Consider the following 18,095-nt stretch of genomic DNA (forward strand, 5'->3'; position numbering starts at 1 on the left):
GCTGTCGGAACCGTCTTTCGGTTGGGCCCGGGAATTAGGCTTCGACTTAGGAAAATGGATTGGGAGTCGCCACCGATCATTTATTTTTATTAAAAATGGGTTGATCGGATACCTTATTTATTACCTGATCTTCGTCTTACCAGTGATATGTCGGATCCGGGAGTCGGTTACAGCCAAGGAAGGGTTAGCACCCTTGAATTGCCCTTTCGGTACTATGTAATTTCCAGTTATCTTTAATTAAGAAAGTTGTAATTTTCAATTGAAAGGTAAAATAACGATCCAAATTTCTTACCCTAGATTGATTTGAAATTGTCCTTAAAAAATCGAGAAACGTATTAGATAAAAAAGGGTAATAACAACGAAAAAATGAATGAAACAAAGAAGATAAAATAAATGAGTGAATAAAGATAAGCTAATAATAATAATAAAATAAAGACAAAGAAGTAAATAACATAGGCAAAATGAAAATAAAGAAACATAAATAAAAATAGAAAATAAATAAATAAAATAAACAGGATAAGACAATAAATAACAATTAAATAAAGACAAGAGGGGAAAAACGAAATAACAGAAATATAGACAAATATAGTAAAAGTAATATTCGTAATAACAATAAATCAAAGCAAAATAAATAAATAAATAGTATAGGTAAAGAGAGAGAGAGAGAGAGAGAGAGAGAAATGTATATACAAAGGTAAAAACTAGAAAATAAACATAATATAATATAATATTAATAAATAACAACCAAAAATAAATAGAAAAAAGATATATATATATATATATATATATATAAAGTTATAAGATATAATAATTAAATAAAGAAATAACCAGATAAAAATAATTTAAAATATATACATATTAATAATGAGTATATAAATAAAATATATAAAAAAGGTATACGTACATATATATATATAACCAAATAAATAATTTAGAAATAATAAAAATAAGAACATAAGAATCGAATTGAATTGAATTTAAAAGCAAGCTAGGTGGCCAAATTAAAATAAAATTAGGGTTTTAAAATCAGATTTAGGATCAAAATAACATAACTTTAATATTGGAGAGACCAAAAGCGGGTTCACCCCTTTTTAGATAGAAACACGCAGATCCTAAAGTTATTGGGTCGGGTTATCAGGCCGGTATGTGGGTTGGTATAAATGCCAACTTTAATAAACATGTTTTCATTTTCCATTTGGTTTCAAAACCGATCAAAACACCTCCACCCCAAATTCTCTGCATTGTTCTTGCTTGTTTTCGTCCTGAAGAACAGCCACATTAGCAAAACCCAACACACGGTGGCGCCGCCAAGCCGACCGCCCTTGATTGACGCCGGCCGTCGGTCATCGGCGACAATTTAAAAAAAGTTTTATTCTTTTCGGTAGATCTCGAGCCCCACTTCTCCAAAAACATACCGATTTCAAAAAATTAGCCTCGGGGGAGCGTGAATCTAAAAATGAAAGTTTGAAAAACTCCTCCCTTTGTCCTCGGCCAAATACTCCTACGAGTGGTTTCGAGTAAAAAAACGCAGCCATCACACGCATACAAGCATAAAAAAGTAAAAGGTATGAAGTTTACCTTCTATTGTTTTCGCAAATGTTGAAAAAAAAAGCTTTGGTTTTAATTTGTAATCTTTGCTTCTATTTCGTATCAACTGTGTGTTACAAACAAATGGAATACATGTATTTATAGCCTCAGATTTGGCTATTTTTAGATAGAGGCCTATTCCATTATGATGCTTATTTGTTGGTTGTGAATGAATCCTGCTAACACACGTTTGGTTGTGCATGTTGAAACGTGAGGAAACTGGTTGCGTGGGGCGAGGGAATCGGTGGCAGTTTCGGTTTGTTGGAGAAACAGCGTTGAAGAGGCTGCGGCGCTAACTTGTAGTGGAAGAGCTAGGGTTCTGGAAACCCTTGTTTTTCAATCCGCGTTGTGTGTTAGGGTCGCTGTTGGACCACTGAGCATTGCTGGGCCATGTAACGGGCTGTTTGAGGGGCCTGTGATATGTAAAATAAATATATGTGAATGTTTGTACAACATATGTAATAAATTATTATATAATATAATATGTAATATAAGTATATTATATAATATCAAAGGACAAAATTTGGTGTCCTCAGCAGTCAATGCGTCTCCACTAACAATGCAAAATATATAAATTGATTTACAATTGGATGAAGTGCAGTGCGTCTTCATACATGACCAACCACCAACAATGCTTGAGTGCAATGTCTCTGACAAAGATCCATGAAGTGCAGTGCGATTTTGACCCTGACACATTGAGTGTAATGTAACTCCTCAACTTGATAGGTTGAACTGTAAAAAGAAATTTATTGAAAAACGATTGCATGTATTATATAAAGCAATGTTACAATCCTGATATTGTTAAATATGTTTAAAGAATATTGAATTATTTTTCTTATTTACGATATATTTGATTCAGCGTCGACATGCGATGTAGAAGCCAATTGGAAGAAGCAAACGGTGCCTACCCCTTGCAGAAAACTTTGAGTTTTTGACCCAAAGGAAGATGGAACGTTTTGTGTATACACTGTTCTTGTATTTTGTACGGGTCGAGTATTCGATTGAGTGAGCTCGAGTTAAATCAAAATGTTTTAAGTTACCTGGTTGGTTGATGACTCTTGTTTTAGGTTTTAAATTTTTATTTAATTATTTTAATAGAACTGAATTTATAAAATTATAGTTAGATTTTTAGATTTCATTAAATTCAATTGTAAATATTTATAATGTTAAGATCTTGATTAGTTCAATTTAATGAATTGTTTTAATCATATAAAATATACAAATAGTTTTCTTTATATTTTTCATGTAATCTCATTTAATAAATCAAAAGTCACTTACACTTTTAAATTATATTATAATTTCTTTTTTTAAAGAATATATTTTAGGAAAAATTATTGACGATAGTATAAAGGTGTTAAAGAATTGACGAGAACAAAAAATTTACATTTAGCAATAAAAATAAAATAAAATAAATATAAAGTTGATAGACTAAATTACAAAAAGAGTAAATGGATTACAAAAAATAGAAATTAGAGTACATAGATTTCATATTGTTAGAGGAATATGTGATTTAAATTTAGTCAAAATAAATTTAAAAATGACATATGAATTAAGAGTGAATTTTTAAATTAGTCGAATTTAATCAAATTAAAACATTTTGAATTAGTGGATGAATCAGTTGTTATCATTCAAATTTTAATTAAAATTTTCTAAACCAAACCAATTCAAATTTTCAAATGAATCAAATTTTTATTCACTTTAATCTTATAATTAATTCAAAATACAACAATAATACTCAAATGACTTCAAAGGTAACGTTTTAGGACACGGTGTTAATAGTCAAAGTGTTGGATTGTGGAGTGAATGACATTTTTCTAATACTAAAATCAAACAACCAATTAAAAGATCACACATTAAAATGATGTATTAAGCACTCACAATTGTGGGAAATTGGACCACCACTCTCTTGTTTTTTTATATAATTACCGATATTCGATCTATTGGTCAATTAATTCGGATCGGATACTGCATAGGTAAGAGGGATCTTCCCAATTCAATTTACTCTATTCACAATCGTTAAGATTTAAATCTTTAACTTTACTTAAAGGATCTAGTATCTCATACAACTAAACTAATTGATTATTAGGTGCTATCTTATTTTTAAAAATGAAAAAGGTCTTAAAATATAATCAGATGATTATGATTCACAGTTGACACCCAAAAAAGCCAGTTCAATATGTTTGAAGCATAAAGGAACAATCAAATAATAATAATTAACCAATTTGCTATTTCCATTAAAAATAGATGGATCCATCTTTATTGCGTGGACGAAAAGCCACTCTCAATGTCTATCCACCATCCACCACCGACTTTCTTTCCTTCCCTTTGCTTCGACATAAAAAAATTATATTTATTTATAATTTTAATAGTTATTTTTCTTTAATTATTTTGATTCCTTTTCTAGTTAGACCTAAAATATTAAATTATTATTTATAATCAAATTCAAACGGAGATATTTAATGTCAACTATTATTATTTTATTTAATGTTATAACTAATCGAATAAATTCATTTAAAATTTTAATTTTTATGAGATATTTTGATATTTGATAATAATATGAATTTTAATTATATCTAAAATTAAATTAGATCAAATCTTAAACAGGAAATAAAATTCTCCAGACACTATCTTTTATTTATAATATTAAAACCTGAGATTTCTAATAAAATCTTTCTCCACCCAACTTGGATTGATCCCTTCGCCACTTGACTAACATTATCATCCTAAAGGAAAAACAAAGCGAAATGCTGTTATTTCAGTTATACAAAAAGCAACTTTCTTTCTTTCTTTGATTTATAAAATATTCAAGTAACATATTAGATGTTAACCAAACATTGATATCATCCCATAAATAAAAGAAAAACAAGCTCTAAGTTTTTTTATTATCATCCCTCCTTAATTTTAAAATTTCGCTAAAATTAATTCGAATAAATCTACGTCAAATACTTAAATTGATACAAAGTAGTATAAACGTTAAATAAAAAATAAAATTGGGAAATGATTTGCTTGCCAATAGGATATCCCAGACTAAAAATACGTCGGCTATCACATGCCCAGAACTGAGAAGCCGCTACTTGAGTTGATTTCGGTTAAGTCACCAAACAACCTTTCGTATTCACCAAGAGAAAAGTAGTGTGTATGTAATTTCGTTTATTATGTTATAAGTATATTTATATATAGCATTTATAAGTTACTTAAGAGAAATTAAGAGGTAGAGATGATGGGTTATGTCGGCCAAATTTGGATTTATCTTTAAGGATGATCAACGTGGCGGCCGTGCCCAGACGACAGACTAGCAGCCAAGTGGGAAACTATACTCTCCCCCACTTTGATTTTTGTATATATTTACTACCTTTTGAAGCAAAGGCAATTCCTATTCTATGATTAAACAAATATAGTTATCTTTTATTGTTATGCCTTACAAGTTTTAATTTCTGGGAAACCAAGACCTCGTTAAACGGTTTTCATTTTTATGTTGTTTAGCATGGACGGTGATTGTTGTTTAAGTTCAAGTTCAAGTTGGACAAGCGGGGAGAAGAGGAAGGTGCAAAGGCAGCAGAAAACGGATAAACCATTTAGAGGGATAAGGATGAGGAAGTGGGGGAAGTGGGTGGCTGAAATCAGGGAACCCAACAAGAGGTCCAGGATTTGGCTCGGCTCTTACACTACACCCATAGCCGCCGCCCGTGCCTATGACACCGCCGTTTTCTACTTGCGCGGCCCTTCCGCAAGGCTCAACTTCCCCGACCTCGTTCTACAAGAAGAGGACAAACTTAGGGACATCTCAGCCGCTTCCATACGAAAGAAAGCAACCGAGGTCGGTGCTAAAGTCGACGCCTTGCAGACGTCGCCGTCGCTACATAAGCATGCTTCCGCATCGGAATCACCGGATAGTACTCGTCGAGTTTTCCAGAATCCTGATTTGAATAAGTACCCTGAAAGTTCTGATGAAGATTGAATCCATGTAATAGCGATGATTGATGGAAATAACAGCCCCCTACGGGCAACCCCCGAAAAACAACTGTTCATTTTTTTCTTCTTTTGTGTTTATCTCATCGAAATGGAATCAATGAAAAATGGTTTGATTCTGTTTGATAAGTTTGTATTTTTCTTTGGAATACAATTAAACTTTAGTTTATGGAACAGGAATTTGGCTAAGCATAGGTAGTTAACTGCGTTGGTAATTACTTCAATTTTTTCATCTTCGGCAAACATATACGATACTCTATTTGCATGCGTCCAACAAATTTAATGGTTAGATTCTAAAAACAAACCTATTTTAGTTTTGATATCCGTTAAAATAGGGTTTTAATGACCGATTTATCTGCTGAAAACCTGTTCAATTTCCGAATGACAGTTAGAAAATCCCCTTCAATCTCGACTTTTCGAAATCCTAACTCGACTGTCAACATATTGCCTTTACGTATACCCGCGCATATGCAACACTCTCATGATATTTCCTGTACTGTTGGGAGCTAAAACAAGGGAAATAAAACTCAGGATATAAAACGATGTATCAAAATTTGATGCAATCCGATGTCGGTGGCCTCCATCGTTCTTGCTTAGCCGTTATTTTTCTTTTAAAATATCACGATTCAATCAGAAACTATCAGCACACGTAATAAAAAAAAATATTGTTACACCCCCCGCTGGAGAGTTATCTGCGAGTCTTCCGCACATCTTGTTCGCGCCTCACAATCATTGGAGGTCCTCAAGATTCTTTTGAATATTTTACATCCCGAAATTTTGGAAGACATAAAAAGAACAACTTTGGGGAGGAACTAAACAATTTAATATCCTCAGAAAATCATTCGGAATCAATATGGCCTCTAACAAACCGATGGAACCAATTAGAGTCAAATCCATTGTCACCAAAACGTATCTACCAAACCCGTCAACCAATAGGTAACAATTATAGTCAAGATGCACCCCAAAAGACAAAATACACGACATCATCTCCAACCTCATCCTAAAATCTTCCACGTACTTGGATATTTCTAGTCGATGCCTACGTATTCAATTTGCAGTAATTACATGTGTAGGCGAAGGACCCCTAAAAAATAATGAGGATAACGTGACAGTCTCCTCATCTGGATCACCATCCTAACGAGCACTCGAGAATTGACGTAATAATGTTGACCTTTAAGTCTACTGAGGCTGTTCGTCAATAAGCAACGAATACCACTACCCTGGAAGCTCGTCATAACAGCACAAAGAGTAGAAACTAAGAAAGAAAAACGACATTGACAAAGGAGCTCCCTAGATGTATGCAAAAAGCTCCTTCTAGAAAGCAATACCCGACTACTCGTCGAACGAATAACCCTGCTATATCACCCAAGTAACTTTATAAACTAACCATTGCAGAAGATGCTACCTCAATCACACTAGAGGTAGCTTTAAAAAGAAAGAGAGCCTTATCTTGAAAAGTAATACCACGTATATGATCCCAAAGAATATTTCATGACCACTCCTCTGAAGTAAGCCACGGATGTAACATTGTTTAGCGTTGATAACTCTATGAAAGGAGTATCATTTAGAGCCTTTTTACTACAATTAAACTTGCACTTTAACATTGTTTGGATCATATTTAGGTTACTTTTAGCATATTTTGTATAATTTGAATATTGAGAATGAGTCTGTAATTCTAGGGCTAATTATGATTTTTTGCTATGAATTTTCTACTCTGATGATGTGAAGTTATGTGATGCCGCAGGCGTTGCTGTGAGAAGGCAAAAAGGCAGGATTGTTGAGTTGTTGCTATAGCAACTAAGGACTTAGTAGGCCATTAGAAGGAACCTTCTAGGACGACAAGATGTCCTTTTATGGATAATATTAAGGCTGGAAAATGTAGAAAAAATAGGAATTTTCATATTGGATTCAACTTTGACTATTGGAGCTTATAAATAGGGCTAGCCTTCACACTTTTCATGCTTTCATTATTTGCTGATTTTATTTTCCTAGCCTCCTTCACTTTTCCTCCACCGTAGTAGCCATGACAGCTTGAGCCTCTTGGAAAAGTAGAACAAGGACGTGAAAGTGGGTCGAACTCAAGAGAAGTGGTCGGATGTTGATCGGGCATCAACCTAGCATCGTTGAATCAAGACCGAGAGGGAGATTTACTTTGTTTTGAGTTGAAACGCTTATTTTATATTTGGGATGATTAAACCTTGGATGTTATGCTCTATGTAACACCTTATACCTAACCATGTAGGATGACTCAGATATTTTCAGTCTACATTAGATTTCGAAGCGAATTAGAAAAAAATCCTAATCATGGTACTAAGAGGAAATGACTACGATAAATTTTAAACATGCAACCAACAAAAACAGAATAACACAAAATCAGGCTGTCAACAAACAATCAATCATGCAGTGCAAGAAAATTGAAGTTATTAACTTAAGGGTAAAATAATTATTTCACATGCCATTATCGAATATCGATTAAATGCTAACTATAGAAATTAAAATCACCAATAGTCATTATTAACACCCAATTAAACACATAAAAAATTCAAGATCAATCGAACATCAAACAAGGACCTAATTGAATATGCACTTTTAAGGACCAAAATGTAAAATAAAAAGTTACATATGAATAAAAAACATGCGATTGACTCTCCCCTTATGTAATTCAATATATTAAAGGGCGATAAAACAATTTTCATCAAATTTCGATCTAAGATCAAGTAATAATTAACAATTCAATTTTGGGACCATTTTGAACTCACAAAAACATCTGAGGGTCAAACAAAAACTTTAGAACACTTAGGACCATTAATAAATCAAATTTTAACGTTTTTCATTTAGCACACTACAACACCCTAAACCCAATTGGGCCTAAAATTCCATATTGGGCTACCAAGGTTACCCTTGGTTTTCAAAAACTATTCATTTCATTTCAAAATATACTGAATGATGTCATAAAGACGTAAATAACAATTATAAATACACTTTTATAATCAGAGCCCCGTGACACATTTTCTAAAACCAAATAATACAAAATCAAATTTCGATAAATTAAATACATGAGTAAGGTTATATGAATAATTATGCCCACTAAAGCTACAGTACAGTACTCTGAAGGAGATGCTGGAAGTCTTGCTGCGACAATGTTCCACGAACGGCTCAAGCTATTAAAATGCAAACGAAAAACATCAGAACAATGGGCTTACAAAGCCCAACAGTATAATTGCTATTCTAGAGCAGCATTATGAGTCTCATAAATATAAGCATGCTAAAGACATGGTACTAAGCAGTAGGTACATGCATGATCTTAATCAAGTGTTACCTATTTAAGGTTTAACTGTTCTATCACTGAAGTAAGGGTCTCATGCTTCCCTAAGTCCTCTACTAAGGGCCTTTTCATGAATACACCTCTATTGGGTCTCTACCTACACTAACTGTAGTTGTTGTGCATTCTCTAAATGCGACACATGACACATTAACTTAAGGGTGTTTTAGTCATTTTCTATCTCTAAAGAAGTCTATACGTGTTTCGTGATTTTACGACGATTGCAGTGTTTATTGTTCACTTCCTGAAATACCATATAGCTCGATACTTGACTCAGGATCATTATTGGGTAGTGACACTCTAATCGCTCTTATCGTACTTCTCCTCAATACCCCTTGAATTTGAGGGACGACTCATACGTTCTTGGTTCACTGAAATTCCCAAGTACATGATTTATGCCATCACTTAATATAACTTACTCATTGTATCGCTTTTTGGTACATCATCTACAATAATCTTCGTCCTTAATTATTCAATATGTGCTCGACTGAAGATACTTGAATGTAGCTTGCATAACATAGTTACTTCGGTTATACCCCACTTCTAAGTGTATTTCTAGGCATTTTTTCCATTTAAGTCCCTTACAGACTAAGGCCATCATTACGAGACATCCTTAACTCTTACAAGCCTTAACATAGTCAAATTGAACCATCCAAAATGAGTAGTATTGATACCCTACATGTAGTATTGTTAGGATAGATGAAGCTCAAATTGAAAACCGAAAAAAAAATTGCCAAGAGGGGTGAATTGGCTTTTTGAGAAAATTTAGAGAGTAAGAAGATTTAAAGGATAAGGAAAATGATGCACAAGAATTTATAGTGGTTCAACTCTGTCAATGAAGTCTACATCCACTACCTAAGCTCCCCACTTAGGATCTTCTAACAAATTCACTAATTTGTTCTTTCTTTTTCAATGATAAAGAGATAACTTTTACGAACTCTCTAACATTCCAAAAGCTTAGCTAGAACCAAAACCCCTTTCTACAAATGAGAATTTTAAAAAAAAAATCATGTGACATTTGTGACTTGTGTACGTAAACTTATACGGGAAACGAGTGTTACACCATCAGACTCACTCCTCTCTACTAAAAGCTCATTCACAACACCATCCAATTCACCGACACTCACATTCCCATCATCGAATTTCGAAGCGGAAAACAACCCATCATCACTCCTCATTCTCCTCTTCGGCACCAAATCTTTCTTCGTAAGCTCCCCATTTTCCACCTCGACCCAAGACACCCATGAATCAGAATGTCTCCCCAAACCCCTGTCCCAATCCCCTACAACCACAGTCCCCAAATTCGATTCCCTTGCCCTCCTCAACATCTCCACGAAATCTTTATCGTCCGAAACCGAAAACAACTAATCAATCCCTCTACGCAAAGGATGCTGCATTTGTTTTTCAATGCCCAATCCGCCGCTTGGGGCTTATCCTCCACTGTCTTAACATAAACCCCAGCTCTGCCTAGCTCACTCGCCAAACCATAACCAATCTTCGGCTTAATTGAACTCCTGGCAGCTTCGTTGTACTTAGGGTTTCCACTTATATGCCTTTCCTTAAACCGCTGACGTTTCTTAGCCTTCAGCGATTTCATTCTGTTCGACTTCTTTTGTCGTTCCCTTTAACTGTTTGAAACGTTTCTTCAAATCCAAGTTCGTCTTGCATTTCCGGCCGAAAACTCCACAGATGTAAGGTTCGGCCGGACTTAATATTCCTTTGCGTTCGAGGATGCCGAGGCTTCTCCTCTCGCGGCGTTTTCGTAGGACACATTGAGGCAAATGGATAAACGCGTGACGGTTAGAGTAGGCTGACATGTCAACGACTTCCCCAAACTTCTGGGCAACTGTTTTCAATGCCAACGCCGCCTCGTATGGCGGTCCGCGCGGAGGTTTGTTGTCGAGGTCCTACAAGACGACCACTTTCTTCAGTCTGGGAGCGTAAACGCCTTCTTTTTCCTCACCATATCGATTTCGATGACGTTCACGTTGGCATCGGCTTTGATGGTGAGGCGGCATGGGCGCGGCGAGGATTTAGTTTTGAAGGTTGCGGTAGAAATGGGAGAAAAGGAAAAGTCTGGTTTGGGGGTGAAAAGGAGCAGATCTGGGATGAAGGGAATTTAAGGAGTTGCAAAGAGGATTTTCTCTTATTTTTAAGTTTCGAGTTCGACGAGTGTGTGTTTGCTGAAGATAATTGGATAATCAAAGCCGAAAGTTGTAAATATCAACAACTGGTGATTTTTAACTATCGGGCCATTTGCAGATCCATCAGAGATGCTAGTTTAGGATCCAATTGATATCAGGCCTGTTTATTCGGTCCATCCAATTCTTTTATTTAGGCTCCTCTAATACTACGTGAAAACTATAATTAAAATTGGGTTTAAGAATAAGGAAAAATGTTCTTAGCACAAATCAAATTATATCAGTAGTTAAGAGATTATTATTATTTTTTAAACTCTCGATTTCGAGTATGATATCTGTCGGGATATACGAGTAGTCATTATTAAATGATTGAGCATCTTTTAAATATATATTATTTTATATTCAATACATATTAATAAAAACAATAAAAAAAACACAACATAATATATAGATAAAGGATAAAATATTAAAATATTATCAAATAAGTTAACATTAACTGTTAATTGAATTGTTGCATATATATATATATATATATATATATATATATATATATATATATATATATATATATTCCTCATTATTTGTATTCTTTTAATTTGATCTAATTAGAGTAAAATTGTGAAACCAAAATGGACACCGACTCGAATTAAGATGCATGAGTAAGCTTTGAGAGCTCCAACCGACAATGTGTTTTATTAAAGTTTAGAGTAATTGTACCATATGTCCTTAAATTATGATTCTTATTTCAAATTAGACCTTCAATTTTTTAATATTCTAATTTCATTCTCAAAATATGATTTCATTTTAAATTAGACCCTAAACTTTTGAACAGACCTAATTCATCAAGAAACTATAACCCTCATTCTATATTGATCCTCAAACTTTTAAATATTCTAATTTAAACTTTGAAGTTTTGAATGATATATATGGGGATATTATTAGAATGTTGAAAATTTGGGGACTAATTTAGAATAAGGGTCATAGTTTGAGGATGATATTGGAATGCTCAAAAGTCTGGAGACCAATTTAGAATGGGAGTTATAATTTAGGGATGAAATTAAAATATATAAAGTTTAAGGATCAGTTTAAAATAAGAGTCATAGTTTGGAGATATATATTCGAATTATCTCTAAAGTTTATCTTATTAGTGAAAATAAAAGAAAAAATGACATTAAGGAGAGTAAACCTACAATAACAAAAATAAAGGATTGCTTAACGATTTAGTCAAATTTAGTAGATGATTAACCATTTACAACATATTCTATAACATTTTTTTTACCTTATGAAATGAATTATAATACAAAATTTATTCAAAATCTCTTTTAACTATTGATAATGCATATATATTTTACACCTACATGTATTAAAATCCAGAACTTTAAGAGAAAATAATACCATCTTTAACCACTAAGATCACTTGATGGGATCATATTCTATGTAACTTAAACTGTAGTTAATAAAAATTAATATAATCATATATAATTTTACAGTTTTATAATTTTATTTCAATAATGTATAATAAATTATTAATATAATTTAAAATATTATTTATTTTCATAAAAATATTATTTAATAAATAAAATATATTCATCAAGAATTTTTAATAACTTTTAAAATAAAAATATTATATTATTAAAAATTATTAATGAATATATTCGAGATTGTAAGTCGGATTTAAAATGTTATATATCCCTTGAATTATGTCAATTATCTTTGAAATTATGACATAGACTTTTCTGTAAACTATTACCAAACATGATCATTGTTAAATAGATGATCACTTCTACATTTTATCATGTCACAAGAGCTGAACGATGAAGGATAAGCAACCAGAAACTTTCGTGGGGCTTCTGTAGTTGAGTTATTGGTTTTAATATTGTCACCCACCCTAGTTTCCTTAGTGCTTTGCTAGTGCTACCCCATAAAATACTTAATGAAAATTATATTTTTTTCACATATCAAAATTGGATTACCACAAATGGGTTTCCATTAATATGGTGGCCTCCCACTACCTACCATATGAAACCTTAATTGACTGCCAATTTATAACATGGATTGATGGAAGCCATAAAATCAAAGTCATCGGGAGCTGTTTACATATATGGAATCATTGCTTTTGAATAGAACACCAAGATATCTAATTCCTCAAATCTTTTATTGGTTAAATAAAATATTATTCTTTTTATTAAATTTTAAATTTAATTGTTCAAACTAATTAATGATAATATTAATGATTTTTGTTAAATTTATCTGACGTGATAATTGTGGGCAAAATCATGATTTTTTTTTTTGGTTAGAAAGATAGGATTGCCAAAGCAGTGGAGATGCCAACTCCTCACTCGGTCATGTCCATTGTAAGAAGGCTTCTTACCCCATCAGGTGGAGTCGCTAAGATGCAAAGACCAGTGTGGTTATTTCTTTCTATGTGAGCCAGCACATCAATAACACCATTGATTTCCCGAGGGATATGGGAAATTCGCACTCTCCATTGACGTTGGATCATCATCAACAAAATCGGGAATTTTGAGTTGCACGAAGTAGATTTATGAAATTTAAACTTGGAATACATGTACCGATTATAACTGGAACATGTGGATTAATTTTCCATCTAATATTCACCGAAAGGACAAAATGGGCAGACATGGAAGGAAAATCCTCCGAATCAGAGGTGAAACTAGGACCTCGTTGATTTTTAGCTTCTTACAGTGATACAATTGTGCATAGGTCCTTCTAATAGTGTACGTTGGGGAGTTGAATAATGGACTGCAGTCTGCTGTTTAGGATGGCTGTTAACTAGAGAGAGAGTACAAAAAACGTATGAACTTGTATTATCAGAAGTTTGAGAAATACACAAAAATGGTAGCTATTTAAAGAGTCATAGAAGAGCTACCCTAATTACCATTGAGCTGTTGCAACAACATAACTAACTCGGAGTACACGTGTCAAATACATTCATGTGATAATAAATGCCTAAACAACTATACTCTAACATTCACCCCGTTTCTTACATAACTTCTCTTAATTAAAAAACGCACAGTTTGCTTCTAAACAACTCAAATTTGCTTAGAGCAAGTGGTTTTGTTAACACATCTGCAACCTGACTGTCGGTTGGTACATAGTCGACTTGTACTTCATGTGGTTAATGCAAATTCTCTTTAAAATGCAAACACTTTCCCTACATATACGCAAACCTGAATGCCTGAACCTCCCAAGCCTTTCTGTTGCTTCTTACAGGATAAAAAACTGGAAAATCAGGCTTTTAACTTGCAGGAAAAGTTACACATTGTTTTAAAATCATACTTAACATACATTTTATTGTCTTACTACCATTAAAAAATTAATGGCGAAGATGATGTGAAATTTTAAAATTAATTTTTTACTTTTCACTTAATTATTGTTTTATTACTTTTTGTACAAGATGAAAAAGGTTAAAATTTAATATGTAGCCTTTTATAAGGGAATCATGCCTGTTTTGTGTGAGTAGTTCAATGTTTAATAAATTTTTTTGATGTTTTCTATTTAAAATTTAATGTATTTATTAGATAGTTGATTAAATATAATATAAAAAAGAATAAATTACACCAATCATCATTGAACTTTAGTTTATCTCATATTTCACTCATTGTACTTTAAATCTCATTGAACCTAATACATTTAATTTTTTGGTCACTCCGTTGTTTTCTCACTAACGACGTTATAAATTGGTTGTTATATAGATGCAAAACGACGTTGTTTTGATAAAAATTTCATTTTTTTTGGAACGAAATCGTTTTAATGACATTAACTATTTAATGATCGAGTGACAAAAAAACCAAATGTATAAAGTTCAGTGAGAAAATTGAACGGATTTAAAGTACAGTGAGTAAAATAAGAGAGAGTGTAAAGTTCAGTGATGATTGATGTAATTTACCCTATAAAAGAATTTACAAGCAAATTTATTTAGTTTTGTTTGTTCTTACAATTCAATATTTCCGTACTTATTATTAAATGCCTAATTTTTATTTTCATCCCATGTCACTAAAATATCATAAATTGGCCTGATAACGGTTAGATGAAGTGATATAGATGATATGAAGTTTTAAAGATTTTAAAAAACTAGAAAGAACTTGATATATGAAGAACTATCAACGGATCGGAAAAAAAAATTAAAGAAGGTGTAACAGTTTCAAAATAGAACATCATGTTATATGAATTTTTTAATACAAGTATATTATATTTTTAGATTCATGGTTATGCCTGGCAAAGGAAAGCAATGGGTAAAAACTTGGATATTTACCAAAGCAGCAACTAGGTGTAAGCTATTTCCTTGGCCAATTTGATTTGAAACAGTTGGCGTGGATAAAGTCGTTTGAACCAGTTATTGCCTACGAACATCTCAAGTAAGTCAACGTTTAAAACCCAGAATCGACAAACAAAACTGAATTAGTATGTTGACAACGTGGCCATTGACTTTCCCCCTCCTTCGGAATGAGTTCCAAGTCAACTCTAGAGGAAGTTATCAAGCAATTCTCCTCTTTATTCTGTCGTTAGATCCACCATCTTCAAAATTTTAGCCATTGACTTCATCTACTCTGCACATGGATCTGGAATATATCCTTCAATGACTTCATTTATGAACAGAACCAATCGAGTTTAAAACTCCCAGAATGTAGCTTTAGTCAACCCGTATATGGCTATTTTAAACTGGTTTCCACCTTGCTTTGCTTTGTGGGTTAAGTGATAAAATTTAACAAGTTGATGGTTTTCTCCCATTAACAAGTCAAAGCACCCCTTGATTGATACAGCAAAGAGCAAGACTAAATCAATCGTCAACCCTTACCAAGGGAGAATATGTGTCCTCCATCCCTATAAATGCTAGCCGTACCAGTTTCTGTATTTTCGTAGTAAGAACATCATTTTCATCAGTAATATTCAAGCTAAAGTTGCTATATACTTGCATTCATGTCGATCCAAGGTCTGCCTATCGATGTTACAGGTACGATATATATATATCTACACACACATATATGATGCACCTTACAGGTACCACTGGCTGAGATTTATTTGTTTTGCAGTTGTTGGATGTTACAACTTGGAGGACAAGGAATGGATATCAACACAAGATCCTTATGTTTGCATTGAATACGGAAGTACCAAGTACAGTACCAGAACCTGCACAGGCATCTCTCAGTCTATATAAAATCGATTTTGATATTTATATTTTGAAATTCAAAGTAGATCCCCTAAACTAACAGATCTCTTTCAAACAAATTTTGTTTAGATGGAGGGAAGAATCCTACCTTCCAGGAGAAATTCGTGTTTACGCTCATCGAAGGCCTCAGGGAATTGAATGTAGCTGTTTGGAACAGCAACACTATCACTTCCGATGATCTTATCGGCAGTGGACGGTGAATGATCTCATTCTGCACTCAAAAAAAGGAAAAAAAACCAACTTCAACTCACTGTATAACAGAGTTGTTCCTGTTAATGTTGCAGGGTTCAACTCCACAAAGTCCTCTCCCAAGGCTATGACGATTGTACCTGGTCACTTCAAGGCAAATATGGCAGGTTAGCAAAATACAAGCCTGTATAATCTTTAATACATTTTACTGCCTCTCTGATAGATTTATTTGGGCACAGGCACTCGGGAGAAGTAAGACTCATATTACACTACTCTAACGCCAAAGCCACTGTAAGTTAATTAATACATTTGTATATATGTATAATGAATACATACATATCTGACCATTGACAATATACCATGGTTTCCAATTTTAGGCACACACACAACCACAAAAGTGCAAGACAAAATCAATTTCAGAACATGCACCGTCTGCCCCCTTCAGCCAGGTTTCACCATACGGTTACCCACCGGCAGCGCCGCCGAATCCTTACCCGACAATGCCGTATGCAGCTCCGACTGAATACAAGTCATCATATCCTACTGCCACAGCGCCGTATCCGCCTACTCCGATCGGTGGTTATCCTCCACAGTTCCCTGCCGTAGCTTATCCTCCACAAGCCCCTCTGACTGGTTATCCACAACAAACATACCCACCTCACCCTCAGGCCTCAACTATTTATCCACCAGGTACGTTTTTACCATGTAATAGTAACTATATCATTTTTCTTCCATTATTATTATTATAGTTTGTGATAATCAATGCTAACGCTTTTATTTTGCAGCAGTTATTTTACTAACACTTGATCTGAACTTCTGGTTATCGCTGCAGCTCCAGGCGGAATTTATCCTCCTCCACCGCCGCCCTATTGAGCTCCTTCAATCACATCGATAGAAGCATCAAGAATTCCTGGTCTGAACCACAATGGTTCTGCGGTTATTATGATCCATGAAGAAAATATCGTTGTATTGGATGAATATATTTTCCTGTTTTGATCTGTTTCAAGCATCATTATGTTTCTCTTGATGAATTGGTTTCTTGCATTCTACTGTCTTCCTGCAGTTCTATATAATAAAAGAGCGCCCTTTTCACGTTGGTGGTATTGGTATTAATGTACTACATTATTTATAAAAGGGTAAATTACGCATTTAGTATATAAATTATTAGTTTTATTCCGTTTAGTATTTAAATTTTTAATTTTTTAAAAAATCATATTTAACATTTTTTTTGTTTCGTTTTAGTACCCCGCCGTTAAAAAACTTAACGGATTATTTGCATGTGGCACCTTTCTATGGGTAAATTGCATATCACTCAACTATCTTCTCACTCCTATTTTGATCACTAAAGTTTACATTTTTTTAATTTAATTAGTTAACTTTCAAATTACTCCTAATTTAATCACTCTAACTTTCAATTTTTTTATTTTTAATTATATATTAATAAAATAATAATAAAAATGTCATGTCATAAAAATTATTAATAAAATAAATTAGAGTGATTACAATAAAAGCAATTTGAAAATTGAGTAGTTAAATTAAAATTTTTAAAACTGTGGTACCAAAATAGTAGTGAAAAGATAGTTGAGTGATGAATGATATAATTTACTAAAAAAAGATAGTGTGGTTAGGTTTTTAATGACGAGGTATTAAAATGAAACAAAACCTAAACATTAAATATGGTTTAAAAATTGAAAGT

The 18,095-nt window shown here is 33.2% G+C and overlaps 2 protein-coding genes and 1 pseudogene across 2 annotated transcripts; 2 read left to right on the plus strand and 1 right to left on the minus strand.

Moving 5' to 3' along the window:
• Positions 1-5,043: 5,043 nt before the first annotated feature.
• LOC120155684 (ethylene-responsive transcription factor RAP2-1-like) lies at positions 5,044-5,727 on the plus strand. The gene has a single exon (XM_039167181.1). It carries the CDS (start codon positions 5,060-5,062, stop codon positions 5,543-5,545), a length of 486 nt encoding a protein of 161 aa, XP_039023112.1. The 5' UTR covers positions 5,044-5,059; the 3' UTR covers positions 5,546-5,727.
• Positions 5,728-9,885: 4,158 nt separating this feature from the next.
• LOC120155698 lies at positions 9,886-10,896 on the minus strand (annotated as a pseudogene).
• Positions 10,897-15,803: 4,907 nt separating this feature from the next.
• On the plus strand, positions 15,804-17,479 carry LOC120155683 (protein SRC2-like). Its single transcript, XM_039167180.1, has 8 exons — positions 15,804-15,891; positions 15,942-15,994; positions 16,074-16,178; positions 16,280-16,406; positions 16,495-16,566; positions 16,639-16,690; positions 16,777-17,089; positions 17,232-17,479. Exons 2-8 carry the CDS (start codon positions 15,961-15,963, stop codon positions 17,270-17,272), a joined length of 744 nt encoding a protein of 247 aa, XP_039023111.1. The 5' UTR covers positions 15,804-15,891; positions 15,942-15,960; the 3' UTR covers positions 17,273-17,479.
• The last annotated feature ends 616 nt before the right edge of the window (positions 17,480-18,095 follow it).

Source organism: Hibiscus syriacus, unplaced genomic scaffold (assembly GCF_006381635.1).
Source record: "Hibiscus syriacus cultivar Baekdansim isolate YM2019G1 unplaced genomic scaffold, ASM638163v2 tig00111201_pilon, whole genome shotgun sequence".
NCBI lineage: Eukaryota > Viridiplantae > Streptophyta > Magnoliopsida > Malvales > Malvaceae > Hibiscus > Hibiscus syriacus.